We start from the raw sequence: 14,325 nt of genomic DNA, 5'->3' as shown, positions 1-14,325 counted from the left end.
CACGCTCTCGCATTTGTTTCTGCCTTGTGCCAGTTATGCTGGAAGTTCTGAATGAGACGACAGTATTTGACTAAAGAATTCTGTCTTTTCTGTGCCTCGAAATCATTGTATCGACCTAAGTTTTTTAAAACTTTTTTGAACACTGCGGTGAAAACGAAGAGGAAGGAATTCCTCGGGATTTGTAAAACTTTGATCATTTGAGAGAAAGAGAGGCGTGCTAAGCCCTTAATGAATGAAATCATGCTTGTTAGCGTGAGTACTGAGAAGGACCCTGGCTTGATCCAGACTGGTTTCACACTATCTTCAGCGCGAGCGATTTGTCGCTTTCTTAAAAACTTTCAAAAACAAAATGCTTTGCGTGGTCCTGCGAATACCTGTGTGGAATCGCTCTTGAGATTGTGCAGCCTAGGATCGCTCTCAGCCTCGAGACTCAACCCCTTCACTTCCAAACCTTGAACTTGAATTCAGAAGGTTCAACGGTCAACTACGATATGAGGCCTGTGTGGCCAGATTTGAAGCAGCCCTCGAACAAGAGGCCAGGAAAGTCAGATAAAAAAGATCAGAAGATCAGAAGAAGCTTGCAAAGCTAGAACAGAAGTACCCCTCGAACTAGGGGCAAAGATATCAGACATGCTCGAAGAGCTGAAGATGAGTCCTCTTGCAAATCAACAGCCACTCTCCTGGATACGGATGGCTTCGAAACCCTATAACCATTTGGCATGGACCAAGCTACACTTTTACCCTTGAGAGGCTCGCTGGGCCGAAAACCCGGGAGGGCGACCCAGGCAAAAGTCAGAGCAAGAAAAAGAACAAAAAAAGAAAAAAGAAGAAAAAGAAAAGAAAAGAAAAGAAAAAGACAGAAAAAATGCAAAAAAAAAAAAGAAAAGAAAAGAAAAGAAAAGAATATCAAAAAAAAAAGAAGAAAAGAATTGAAAAGAGAAAGAAAGAAGAACAAAGCTCGCAAGGTCGAAAACCCGCGACGGGCGCCTTGGCAAAAGTTAGAGCCTAAAAAGGAGAGGTTAATACCCGAGTGTACCTTAACCCCGAACTACGTAAGGCTTGATTCCCATCTTTGGGATACGTAGGCAACTTCATTCTAAAGTCCAACCGTAAAACAATTTGATTGTGTCCATGCGATGGTTCTGGTCATCTTTGTCTTCTCTGTATCTGAGGATTTGGTTGTGTTCGTCACTCTGAGGACTGCCTGCAATGCGCTGCGGTGCCATCCAAACAAGGGGCAACTTTCCGTTGCAATTCAATGCGCCGCGGTGCCGTTCAAACAAGGGGCAACTTTCCGTTGCCATGCAGTTCCCCTCAAGCAAGGGGCAATTTTCCTTCGAATCTGAAGTTGTGCATCTCAAGAGCGGGTTCCGTGCTCGTTGAGCAGTGGCCGTTTGCAAAAATAGTTTTTGAGAATTTTTAATGAAATTGACTAATTTTGTTTCAAAAATTATTCCATTTTCCCAAAACTAGACCATTTCTTGGACCCCAAAAAGGGAAAATTTTCTGTGCTCACAGCCTAACTTGCATGATTTCAAATCAGAAAATCGAACAAGCGCGTTAATCTAACTCTCATTTTGATCAAAATTGTTTTAGAAAGCCAAAACAAAAAATGGTCAAATTGATGAACTAGAGGCACAGTTGAGTCAGGCTTCCTGTCTTTTCCTCGTTGTCAATGCATTTGCCAGAAAGGGCACTCTACTTGCCAGAAAGGGCATCGTATTCGCCAGAAGCGGGCACAACTGAAGTTAGCAGAAAAGGGCTGAAAGCTCTCAACATCCTCCAAGCAGCGAGGTATCAAGCCAAGTGCAAAGCACGAACTGGAATGATCTGATCACGTCCAAACTCCCCGGTGGAGCATCATCAACCAATGTCAATTATAGATCTGCTGCACATCTAGCCGCATCATAACCCCTCTGTGGGAGAAACTCACTGTTGTGAACAAGAACAAGAATCTATCGGAATGCTAGGGGTAAGAGCCCGCAACTTTCTGTTTGTCCATCAACCACCCAGGGGAGGGATAAAAAATGAGAGATTGAAGAATAGAGAGATGTGCGCTGAGAGAAAAAGTGAGAAAAGGGTTTTTTCAGAAAAACAAAGCCTGAGGGTCGAGTGATGTGAGAACCACAAATGAAAAAGGGTGGGAAATAATACCCGAAGAAACTGGCTCCTCGTGCACCGACAGGTCTCTCGCCTTTGTAACACAGCTGAGTGTTGTGTTTGTGCGTTTTGTTTGTCTCGTTTCTTGTTTTAAGTCGTTTGAGTGTCAACAAATGTGTTTAGGTCATTTTACATTGTTTTTCCTTTGTTGAGTTGTGTTTAGGTCGTTCTACCTTTGTTTTCCATTGTTGAGTCGTTTTGGCTGTGGTCAGTTGTAGGCTCAATACTCGGTTGAGAACCCATTTCTCATTTCAATTTCAAAAATCGTTTTGTGCTCAGAGTGCCGTGTCGTTCTCCACATTTGTGCAAAAAAAGGATCAGTTCTTTCATAAAGCCGCAGGGTTCAACCCAGGTCATGTTAGAATAGTAAAACCAGGACCTATCTGAAGCTATATGGGTTCCAGACTGCAAAGCAAAAGAAAAAAGGAAAAATTTGGAGCATCCGAGTTTGTTTCAACTTCTACAGGTTCCGTTTTTACATCCCGTCTTTTCAGATCGGACTGTCTGTTCAGACTGAGCTGTGTGCTGAGTAAACCGAATACTGTGTTATGAGCTGCGTGTTCAGAATGAGCAGTATGCCGATACGAGCTGTGTGTTCAAATTGAACAGAATACTGTGTTGACTGTTTCACTGTTTCAAGCCAGAATGGCGATCAGAAGTGCTCTCCCTGAGTACCGTTCCCCGTCAGAGTAAAGCGGTTTAACGCCACTCACTCTATAAGGTGCTTTCTAGAGTGCCGCTTTGTCTATTCATTGCATTCCCTAAACATCATGCTCTACATTGTTTGTAACATGTATTGTATCATCGCACTTGTTGCGTTTATTTGCATCTTGTGTTATCTTATATCCTTTTGCGCCGTGCTGCGTTTAGAATCGTTGTCCTCCGGGACTTTCTCAGGTTGTGTTGTGTACGCATCTGGGCGGTTGTTTTTGGGCCTCCTCTCACGATTTCAGCGTGGTTTGAGTGTCCCGTTCCTTACGCGATTTCAGTGTGTTTAGAATTTTTCTCAGGTTGCGTTGTGTACGCACCTGGGGGGTTGTTTTTGGGCCTCCTCTTACAATTTCAGCGTGGTTTGAGTGTCCCGTTCCTTACGCGATTTCAGCGTGTTTGGAATTTATCCTAGGTTGCGTTGTGTACGCATCTGGGCGGTTGTTTTTGGGCCTCCTCTCATGATTTCAGCGTGGTTTGAGTGTCCCGTTCCTTACGCGATTTTAGCGTGTTTGGAATTTTTCTCAGGTTGCGTTGTGTACGCACCTGGGCGGTTGTTTTTGGGCCTCCTCTCACGATTTCAGCGTGGTTTGAGTGTCCCGTTCCTTACACGATTTCAGCGTGTTTGGAATTTATCTCAGGTTGCGTTGTGCACGCACCTAGGCGGTTGTTTTTGGGCCTCCTCTCACGATTTCAGCGTGGTTTGAGTGTTCCATTCCTTACACGATTTCAGCGTGTTTGGAATTTATCTCAGGTTGCGTTGTGTACGCACCTGGGCGGTTGTTTTTGGGCCTCCTCTCACAATTTCAGCGTGGTTTGAGTGTCCCGTTCCTTACGCGATTTCAGCGTGTTTGGAATTTATCTTAGGTTGCGTTGTGTACGCACCTGGGCGGTTGTTTGGACCTCCTCTCACGATTTCAGCGTGGTTTGAGTGTCCCGTTCCTTACGCGATTTCAGCGTATTTGGAATTTTTCTCAGGTTGCGTTGTGTACACACCTGGGCGGTTGTTTTCGGACCTCTTCTCACGATTTCAACATGGTTTGAGTGCCCCTTTCCTCACACGATTTCAGCGTGTTTGGAATTTTTCTCAGGTTGCGTTGTGTATGCACCTGGGCGGTTGTTTTCGGACCTCTTCTCACGATTTCAGCGTGGTTTGAGTGCCCCTTTCCTCACATGATTTCAGCGTGTTTGGAATTTATCTCAGGTTGCGTTGTGTACGCACCTGGGCGGTTGTTTTCGGACCTCTTCTCACAATTTCAGCGTGGTTTGAGTGCCCCTTTCCTCACACGATTTCAGCGTGTTTGGAATTTATCTCAGGTTGCGTTGTGTACACACCTGGGCGGTTGTTTTCGGACCTCTTCTCACGATTTCAGCGTGGTTTGAGTGTCCCGTTCCTTACACAATTTCAGCGTGTTTGGAATTTATCCCAGGTTGCGTTGTAGACGCGTTGGGCGGGTTGTTTTTGGACCTCCTCTCACGATTTCAGCGTGGTTTGAGTGTCCCGTTCCTCACACGATTTCAGCGTGTTTGGATTTTATCTCTGGTTGCGTTGTGTGCGCACTTGAGCAATTGTTTTCGGACCTCTTCTCACGTTTTCAGCATGGTTAGAGTGTTCTCTTCATCACACGACTTCAGCGTGTTTGGAATTTATCCCAGGTTGCGTTGTAAACGCGCTGGATGGGTTGTTTTTGGAGCCTCCCATTCCTCACACGATTTCAGCGTGTTTGGAATTTATCTTAGGTTGCATGGAGCGCGCTCCTGATTGATTTTCTTTGTTCTTCCTCCACTCGCGAGTCGAGCGTGGTTGGCGTGTGTTCACCCTTTGCATCTATTGCATCATATCTATTACATCGTATCTATTTTACTGTCTGGTCTAGGAGACCTTAAATTCCCTGGTCTAGGAGACCTTAAATCCCGCATCTTTATTCGCACTGTCTCGTGCACTTTCCGGTCTAGGAGACCTTAAATTCTCTAAAGGTGCAATTCCTTTAGTGTTTGTCGTGCCCGAACGACTTCCGGTGGTCTGGTATAGCCACCTGCCTGTGTTACCGGTGAGTTCCTAGGAGACCAACTAAGACGGTGGAAACTAGAGTTCGAATGGCTTATGCCTAGAACGCAAAGGTTCGGGATTTCCGAGACTAAAGTCTGGTTTAAATACCCAGGGGTATATCCTCGGCTTGAAATCTGTATGGCAGCCCCATAGATTGAGATAGCATCTGTATGCACCTCAATTCTGGATACTGATCCAACCTAGTCTGTCATCCTGTTGGAGAATAAAGAAAGCTGCAACCATAGTCAGGGAGAAAAGTAGTACCTGTGGTTCAACTGAGAAGAAGAGGAAGATTCCCACATCAGCATGAGGTAGGACATTGCCGAGGTAAGTCATTACCAATTGCCCCTGTAAGATACCTTTACCTCTTAGCTATTACATTGCATCTTAGCTACTACACTGCAGTGCATTGCATGAGTCCTCAATTTTCAAACCGGCTTCGCATAGCGTATAAATCCAATTTTCAAAACCGGCTTCACGTAGTGTATAAGTCCAATCCTCAAAATATTTCTGCATATCATTTTGCATCCTGCCCCTGAACTACGCTGGTTTGATTCCTCACAAAAAGGATACGTAGGCAGCCTGCGGGCACAACCATTTATTTATCTATATTTTGTTTGTTTGTCCAAGTCTTCGGCCTTGTCAAAAATGGGTCGTCTCTAGGCTTTGACATTCACTCCCGTCACTTCTTGACTTCCGAGTTCTGTCAAAGAGGGGCAACTGTAGACACCCCATTTTTGACCGCCTTTAAGACTCGGACGTGACTGATGGTTTTGGAAGATGTGCAGGGCAAAGGTTCAATTTCTTCAGTAAGGAGAGAGTCAAAGCTCAACTTCATACCCCTTTTTGGACCAAAACAATCTTGATCAAAAGATTTTAGCCGTAAAACCCTCTCTTTCAAAACTTTTTTGAAATAATGTTTTTACGATGTTCCGAGACTCGCATTTTGTCAAATGTTGCGCTTTTCGGTAAATCGAGCAAGGGCAAAGTGGAAAAGAATGAAAGAGAGATGAAATCTTTGAAAAAATCTTTCAAAACACCTTACTTAGGGGTTTGAAGTTGAAGAAAAGAGGAGAAGAGGGAAGAAATCCAGTTGGGGGAGAAAATGGGCATGAACCGTTAAGAAAGAGTCGAGCAGCCCTCGCCAAATCGGGCCTATTCATTTGCACACTTGGAATCAAGCTATGAGGCCACCACCGTTGGAAATAATACTTCCGGGGCTTCATTTTGCACTCAAGAATCTCCTAAATCCAATTCCGGACGAGGGAGATATAGTTGATTGAAGTAGGGCATCACTCCGGTTGGGACCGAATCTGCGCGGCTTCACGGAAACGGGCATAACTTTTTCTACAGGAGGAATTTAAATGCAAGGTTTACGCAATTGGAAAGATAACTTCCGGGGCTTCAATTTGGACACTTGAGTGGCCACCATTAGACTTCCCAATCACCCACCGACCACTTTTCTTTCCGGCAGCCCATTTTTTTATCCTGAAAGTAGCTGGCCGGCCAGAAAATCTAGCAGGCCGGCCACCTAGCTGGTGAAATGACTTTTTTGCCCTTTTTAGTTAGCCGGCCATAACCCCCTCCCCAAGTGTGTCTTAGAAGTGAATTTTGTTTTCCTCTAGGCCTTATGTTTGAGGGTTTGGCCTTTTAGGGGGAAACTTGAATTGTTTTCCCCCCCATTTTCCCCCTCTTTTCCACTCTTTTTGCCTATATAAACCAACTTCCAGCTCTGGTTTTAGGGGTTACAAAATTTCCCTAAGAGCTTTGCATACATACACCTCCTTCTCCCTCTCTTCCAAGCTCAAAACCCTTAAGTACTACACTCATTTCTTCACCAACCCATAGCCCTACCCTTCCATCCTCCATTCCAGCAGCTGGAGGTTGTTCTTCAAGGCCTAGGAGTGCTCCAAAATCAAGCCAAGAGTTTCCAAAAGATTGGTCTACAAGGGTAAGCTCCATTTCCCCCTTTTTGCTCCATATTTTGCATGCTTTCTTAGCCATACTTGCTTGCTGTTTTGGGCTCCGACCCTAACTGGAACTAGGCTTATTTTGAGCTATTTTTCATGTTTGTTTAAGGGTATTTACCTGTTTGAGGTCTCCTTGTTGCACTTGTTTCATTATCTCCCTTGTATGCCATCTTCTTGTGTAGTATTTTTGGCCTACGTATAAACTGTTTTGAGGCATGCCATAAACTGTAAAGAGACTTATTTTGAGCCCTTCTTCAATGTTGTTGAAGGGATCATCACTGTTTGAGGCTTCTATCTTCCACTTGCCTTTATATCCCTTTTTTGGCTCCATTTTTGCATGATTTGTTAGCCTCTTTTGCTTCTGTTTTTGGACTCTGGTTCGAACTTAAAACAGCCTTATTTTGACCCCCTATTCATGTTTTATTAAGGGTATATTACTGTTTGAGGCATCCTTTTTGTACTTTGTGTTATATCTCTCTTTTTGGCCTTGTTTTGCATAGTATTTTGAGCATGCTTGTGTACTGTTTTTGGCTCAGTCATAAACTGTAAAAGGTCATATTTTGGGCCCCTCTTCAACATTGTTGAAGGGCCCTTAGATTTTTGGGGCCAGAAGCGGTGACTTGCTTCTTTATCTCACATTTAGGGCCATTTTTGCGTACCGGTTTAGCCCTATTTGTGTTTGCTGTTTGGCCTTGCTTAAAACTGTAAACATGATTGTTTTGGGGCTGCCTTGAACCTGTATTTACATTCCATGTTCAAATAATGTATGCTTGATGTAGCTACAAGTCATTTCATGTGCTTAATCTTGCATTTCGGGACCATTTCATGCATCAGGTGCTATGTTGTCACGTTACGGGGCTATTTTGCATCACTTTTTGCTACTGAAATTTGTATGCTAATATGCCATATTCCATGCCTTACCATGTCTTGTTATAGTGGCATTTGGTGCCTTAGGGTCGGTCCTCGGTTTGCGTGCATGCGTGCATGTACTTCGAGAGTTTCATTTTTTATCGTATGGCTACTGATGTGAGTGTGGCTGAGGTTCACTCATGTTGGTGTAAGTCCATTATGCATTGTGTATGTCATTTCATTTCATAGCATTGCGTATGTTAGGTTGTATGTTAGTGCATCGTGTATGCCATGTTACCTCGTGCATCGTGTATGCCATTTCATAGCATTGTGTATGTTAGGTTGTATCTTAGTTGCATTTCATGCATATCATGCATATTGCATTGTGTTTGGGATAGGAGTTAGCCCGAGCACGGGAAACGAGGTACGTTTCGTACTCCGAGTGACGGAACGTGTCTCAATTCCCCAGTCACCGACACTCCAGATTATCCATGATGGAGTTAGGTTTTAGTTGAGTTTTTATGTGCATTCATTCTATATCGAGTTGCACAATTCGACTCCTCAGCCATCATGCATCGAGATGCGTAATTGGTGGCACAAGGATCGAGGCATGCATACATCTGTGAAAATACATTGCTATGCCCCTCTCCTGCTTTCTGTTGCAGCAAATCAAGAATCAGCAGTCTTCCAGAGCTTGGCGCGCTTTCCAGGAAATCATTGCAAAACAGAGGCTAATTGGGGCATCCCAGTGGATTTCCGCGCAAGGCAGCCCAAACATACATCATTCATCAGAGTCAAGGCAGTCCCTGGCTTGCATGCCAGTTTATAGCTTTTCTAGATTAATTTGTAAATTAATTAGGATTTTTTGTATTTATTCGGGACTGTAATTATTTATTTGGGACTGTATATTTATTCGGACCCTCTGAGCGAGGGCATAACTGTAATAAGTGTGCGTGTGTGTGATGCATGTCTTCCAACCCCACGTCTTTCCCCCTTTTATTTATCAGCTTATGATGGTTAGATTAGGGCATATTTCAATTAGCATACAGTATGATAGCATGTTTGCATTCATTCATCTGTATTGCATGCACCGGGCTCGGCGCATCATACTAACTGCATTTGTATTTCAATTCCAAGTTGAATACTTGTTAGCTGTTGCACCTCATATGCCATGTTTAGAATAGCCAAGCCTGCTATAGTTACATTCTTACATGTGTTGCATTAGGCATTTCAGCATAGTTAGGATCATGCATGGATTTCTAACTTAGCTTCTGTTTTGGCTTGGAGTACTTAGTAAGTTTTTATGCTTTAGCATCCTTGCATGTGTGTGAGTGATTGCCATGATAGCATGCTTACCATGAGGCTATTTGCTTATGTGATATAACTGCCTGAATGCCTGTGGGTGAAGGTTGGGTTATTTGAATTGGAACAATTCATCAAATGTGTGTTTTAAAGCCCACTAGATAGTGGCAAGATCATGTTTTCTAAGCCCACCTGAGGGTGGCAAATCCACGTCTTAGCCTACTTGTGGGTAGCACCATCAAACCATTTTCAAAATAAACAAACATGAAGTGTTTTGTTCCAATTCAGATGATCCAGTCTATACTTGTATGCTGTGCGCATCACATAGTAAATCTAGGCTAATAACCGGAATAAGACCGCATAATGTTTTCAAAAATAGATATCATGGTTAGTAGAGGCCGATCTTTGATCGGGCGAGCGGGGGTGCTCACGAAGTGACCTTCCCCAATCGTATCCAAGTTCCTGAGCCGAGGCAACTTTGGAGATGACGGACACGTGGCCTTAGGCAAACGAGTCAGGGTCCCTAAATTTTCCCAAAATAAAACATTTAGATGGCGACTCTGTATCTGGCAAAGCAGTCCATGTTTGGCACTTCTTTCAAAATCTATTTTCTCAAAACGATTTGCCGGATTTGGACTCTTTGGTTCAAATTTAGAACCGTGACAATTTGAGAGTCCGAACTGTAGTGAACCCCAAATGAACAGAACGGGACTCATCCCTCCCGGGGCGTTCGGGGACGTCTACAGTGCACAAGCATTAAAATGCTTGCAGATAAGCGCTCACAGAAGTAGACATATTATATATGGATCAGTGAATACATGTCTAGGCATATATTTGGGCACATATACAGTAACACAAGTGTATATAGATTAATATGCATATATAGGCACATATATGAGATGCCTAGGTCTATATATATATATGGATTCATATGCATATATAGGCACATATGGAGCCTTATTTTCCTTGGTTGCTTGCATCCCACAGGATTAAGAAGCTTTATTTTAATACTACTGCTGTGGGCTACTGCTGTGGGCTTGCTACTGTGTGTATGCAATAGTCACAAAGTTGCCAATTATTTGCAGGTCAATACAGATGTCGACGAGTCAATGAAGAAATTTGTTTTGGCATCTGTTGGAAAAAAATGGAGAGAGTGGAAGGCCTGAAAAGGACATACCCTCAGATATATGTACTGTTTATTAATATATATGCATAAGTTATCATTCAGAAAATGTAGAAAAAAAGAAGAAGAAATGTACACATGTATAGGCCTGTAAAGGCCATTCCCAAGTCTCTTCTATTGAAATTTATGCTTTTTAGTTTTAGAACAAATACCATTCAAATAATAGTATTAGTACTAGTTGTGGTGGTGGTAAAAAATAGTACTTTAGTCTCCATTGGATTGGGGTTTGTGAGGAAGTAGATTGGGCATAGACTTGACCTTTTGCACTCTTTGCATGAAGTGGGTGTCCTCGGGTTTGAACCCACAATCTATCAGGTTAATAAGCTGAGTTTTAACCATTGAACCAGTAGCCACTTGCCTTCCCGAAAACAAAAAAAAAAAAAAAAAAAACAATATTACAAAACAATATCACATAAAGAGAATGAGTTGGTTTCAGGGATAGTTTGTTTTCAGGAATTGTTAATCTTTATATGGATCTGTTTGTGTCTGCTTTGGTCTTTTGGTCCAAAGCAAGTCTAAAAACTCATTTGTGTGTGCTTTGGTCTTTTGGTTTACTTATGATGATTATTATTAGAGAGAAATGAACTAAGAACTTGCCAGAATAGTAGTTAGTGACCAAGGAAAGATGGAAGTAACTAAGGATCCATATTACAGAGAGAAAAGAGTTTAAAAGGTTCTATATAGGTCATAAAAGATTATGAGGCTTGTTCTGGCATCATATGGGAGAATCAAAAAATTGATGAAATAAGATATTAAATCAAAACTAATAACATAAGAAAATTAAATTATTTCAAATAAAAAAATGATACAATTTTACATTATTCTAGACTAAATTATACAGTGGACACACACAACACCACCCCCACCCCCACCCATCTAGACAGAAGAAACCTTTCCTCTTTTTCTTCTTTTCATTGTGTCTATTACTTTGGTGTAATATGTGGGGCAGCAATGATCTGACATCCCATATTCTCATTGATGAGGTAGGTATGTATTGCCTTGTTGACTGTTAGGAGTAAGCTAGCTTGTTTTCAATTCTATTTGCATTCTGAGCTCTTCTCTGTTTTGATTTTGCTACACATGTGATGGAAATATTGATTTTGTTATTTATACTTTCAATAAAATCTCTAATTAAAGAAATGGTACAAGAAATAAGCCAATTTGAATGTATATATTATACAAATCAAAATTAAGCATTATCTATGTTTCATTGTTGTTTTGCAGCTTGTTGGAAGCCATTGATTTCATCCTCCAAGGTGCTCAGAATCTTGTGGTACCAATAAAGTCCAATTGAAGAAGAAAACCGCAAGAATCTCCCATAGCTCACAACGGCTGTGAATTCTGCTGACCCAAGAAGACGTGATCAGATTTAGTCAAAATTGAAATAAAAACTTGTGATTTTAGAGTTGATATTTCAATACAATTACCAAGACTTTCTGACATTTAGTGATCTGCCTTCTGCTTCTCTATGTACTCTTTGATGTATTGGTTGTTAAGATACAGTTCTATTAACTATTGGTATGCATATATAATTACCAAGTTACAAGTGTGTATATATCATAGATGAGTAATATGGCTTTGAAATTGGATGATTTATGTAGATTGTCGCCTAATTTCATGTGGTATTTGAAGTATCTGGAGTGTGAATTTGAATTTTGTTTTTTTGGATTTTATTATAATGTATTTGGCTTAATCTAATAGAAGATTTGTTTTTTCAGATTCATTATAATGCATATTTTCTAAAATGGTATGCTTTGGACATAATAATAATAATAATAATAATAATAATAATAATAATAATAATAAATAAATAAATAAATAATTAAAAACAAAAAAAAAAGTGGGGTTTTTGAAAAACGCCACTAAATGACGTCATGCTCACGTCACACGTTAGTTTGTGACGGTAATAGAAGCGGACGTCAACATTTTGTGGCGTTTTAAAAACGCCGCCTAATAGTTTTAGCGACGTTTATTAAACGCTGCAAACCTATTGCGGCAGCCGTACCAACGGCGAAAATTTTAAACGTCGCTATAACTTTTCACGGCGTTTTTCAAACTTTTAGTGGCGTTTTAAAAATGCCGCTAAAACTCGAATTTCCTGTAGTGTTCCCATTGCACACGGACAAAGAAAGAACACAAGAATGAGAATTATGGCACTTGACTATACTTCTATCATATATTACTAAAACGATTTTTATTGATCAAATACTTATTTCCAGATTGTTGTGATTCTCGAGGTCTGGACTACAATTCAATGCAAGGAAAGTGAATTCATCCTGCGTCAATAAACGAATCTACCGAGTTATGTGAGCAATGAACGAATCCAATTCCATTCGAGAAACACCACCTTCCTCTACCGCCTTCCGGGTGGCAACTCCCAGTTCCTCCGCCCTCTTCCTCATCTCCTCCCCTTCTCTTGATGCCATTAGCTTCTTGACAGCTTCTGCAATGGTAGATGACGCTACCACCCCCTCCTGAAGGTCTACCCATTGTTTAACAACCACACCAGCCTTCAATATGTCTGTCACGAGAAATGCATTCTTTGGTTGATCTGAGTGCATCGGCCAGGCTACTATTGGCACTCCCATGGTGATGCTCTCCAGGCATGAATTCCATCCACAGTGACTCATGAACCCGCCTGTAGATTGGTGCGCCAAAATTTCAAGTTGAGGTGCCCAATCTCTCACCACCAGTCCAACTCCTTTCAGTCTCTCTTCATAACCTTCTGGCAATACTTCAGCTCTCTTAACATCACCTGTGAAAATGTCCCCTTTATCGGCATCTCTCAACACCCAAATGAATTTTTGTCTGCTCTGTTCTAACCCAATGGCGAGCTCTTTGATCTGTTGATTTGTCAGTGAAGTTGTTGTTCCAAACGAAACATATAACACAGATTTGGGCTCTTGTTTGTCAAGCCATTCCAAACATTTGTGTTGGCTATTTGAGTTTTTGCCATCATTGTCTGCTCGGGTGTTCAATGGCCCAACTGCCCATATCTGTTTGTTTTTGTCAACCTGTACCTCTAAATCAATGTAAGTACCTTCAATTGATCTGCACGAGTTAATGATAGTTCCAGATGTAGATTTCAGAAAATCAATTTGGAGGGTAATGAAATTCAGGAGCTCGGAATCGTAACATCCTTCAACAGATGGTAACCCTTGTGGTTCATCTAACTGGAAAGGCTTTCCCATCATTTGCCATACGTCAAATAATGAAGAGAACGTGCAAGTTGGGTTAAAACTACAGGTTTCAATATTTGGTATGGTAGCGGTGTCCTGAACCACATAAGCCATGAGGGCATCGTGGACAACGACAACTCTTTTAGCTGTGGGGGAGATTTTGTGTAGGAGTTGAGCCACGGGGTCGCGGAGAAGCAAAGTGGCTTCGAAGGATGGTTGGAGATGTGATGGAAATTTACATGGGGCGTCGGGGTCGGGTGGAGGAGATAGGAAAGGAGGGGTAGGGAACTCATGGAAATGGATATGGGCGAAGGAAAGGCGGTTTGTGCCATTGAAGTAGAGTTTAGCCTGGTGCACGTGGGTGGCAGAGCAAGCGTAGTGAACTGGGATGTTGTAGGAGGAGATTAGGCAGGAGAGCTGGAGGACCTGGTTGAGGTGGCTATAGCATGGAAAAGGCACCATGATTACAACCACTTCAGCTTGTTTGGAGTTATGGCTTGGATGTTGGTCATGAACATCCATGGATGACTAGATTTTCTGAAATTGAATATCTCAACCTGCTATCTGCTTGAAATGAGTTGGTTCTTTATATAGGAATTTGTGATCGCGGAACCATCACAAAAATTACATAGAACACTCGTAGGACTGTGTGGCGCGCCGTTTCTATAGCACAATTTCTGTGTGCATCATTTCTATGGTAGCCTTTTATTATTATTCAGATACTGATAATATCAATTAAATAATTGATTTTATTTATTTAGTTTGGTTTAAAGTCAACCTAGAGGCAAACCCAATTTTTTATTTAATTTCGTAATCAGTTACGTACACATATACAGAAAATTGCATAAAAATGGACGGAAATACAGACTTTGTAATGAGATCTCTGATCGAATCGGATTCCATTTCTTCTTATAACAATGTTCG

The 14,325-nt window shown here is 41.8% G+C and overlaps 1 protein-coding gene across 1 annotated transcript; it reads right to left on the bottom strand.

Annotated features, from left to right (window-relative positions):
• Positions 1-12,399: 12,399 nt before the first annotated feature.
• Positions 12,400-14,106, bottom strand: LOC114322312 (zeatin O-glucosyltransferase-like). Its single transcript, XM_028269586.2, has one exon. It carries the CDS (start codon positions 13,921-13,923, stop codon positions 12,517-12,519), a length of 1,407 nt encoding a protein of 468 aa, XP_028125387.2. The 5' UTR covers positions 13,924-14,106; the 3' UTR covers positions 12,400-12,516.
• Between the last annotated feature and the right edge of the window lie 219 nt (positions 14,107-14,325).

Source organism: Camellia sinensis, chromosome 10, assembly GCF_055761805.1.
Source record: "Camellia sinensis isolate YWXY chromosome 10, ASM5576180v1, whole genome shotgun sequence".
Taxonomy (NCBI): domain Eukaryota; kingdom Viridiplantae; phylum Streptophyta; class Magnoliopsida; order Ericales; family Theaceae; genus Camellia; species Camellia sinensis.
Note: the sequence above shows the minus strand (reverse complement) of the source record. Positions and strands in the feature narration are given on the sequence as shown.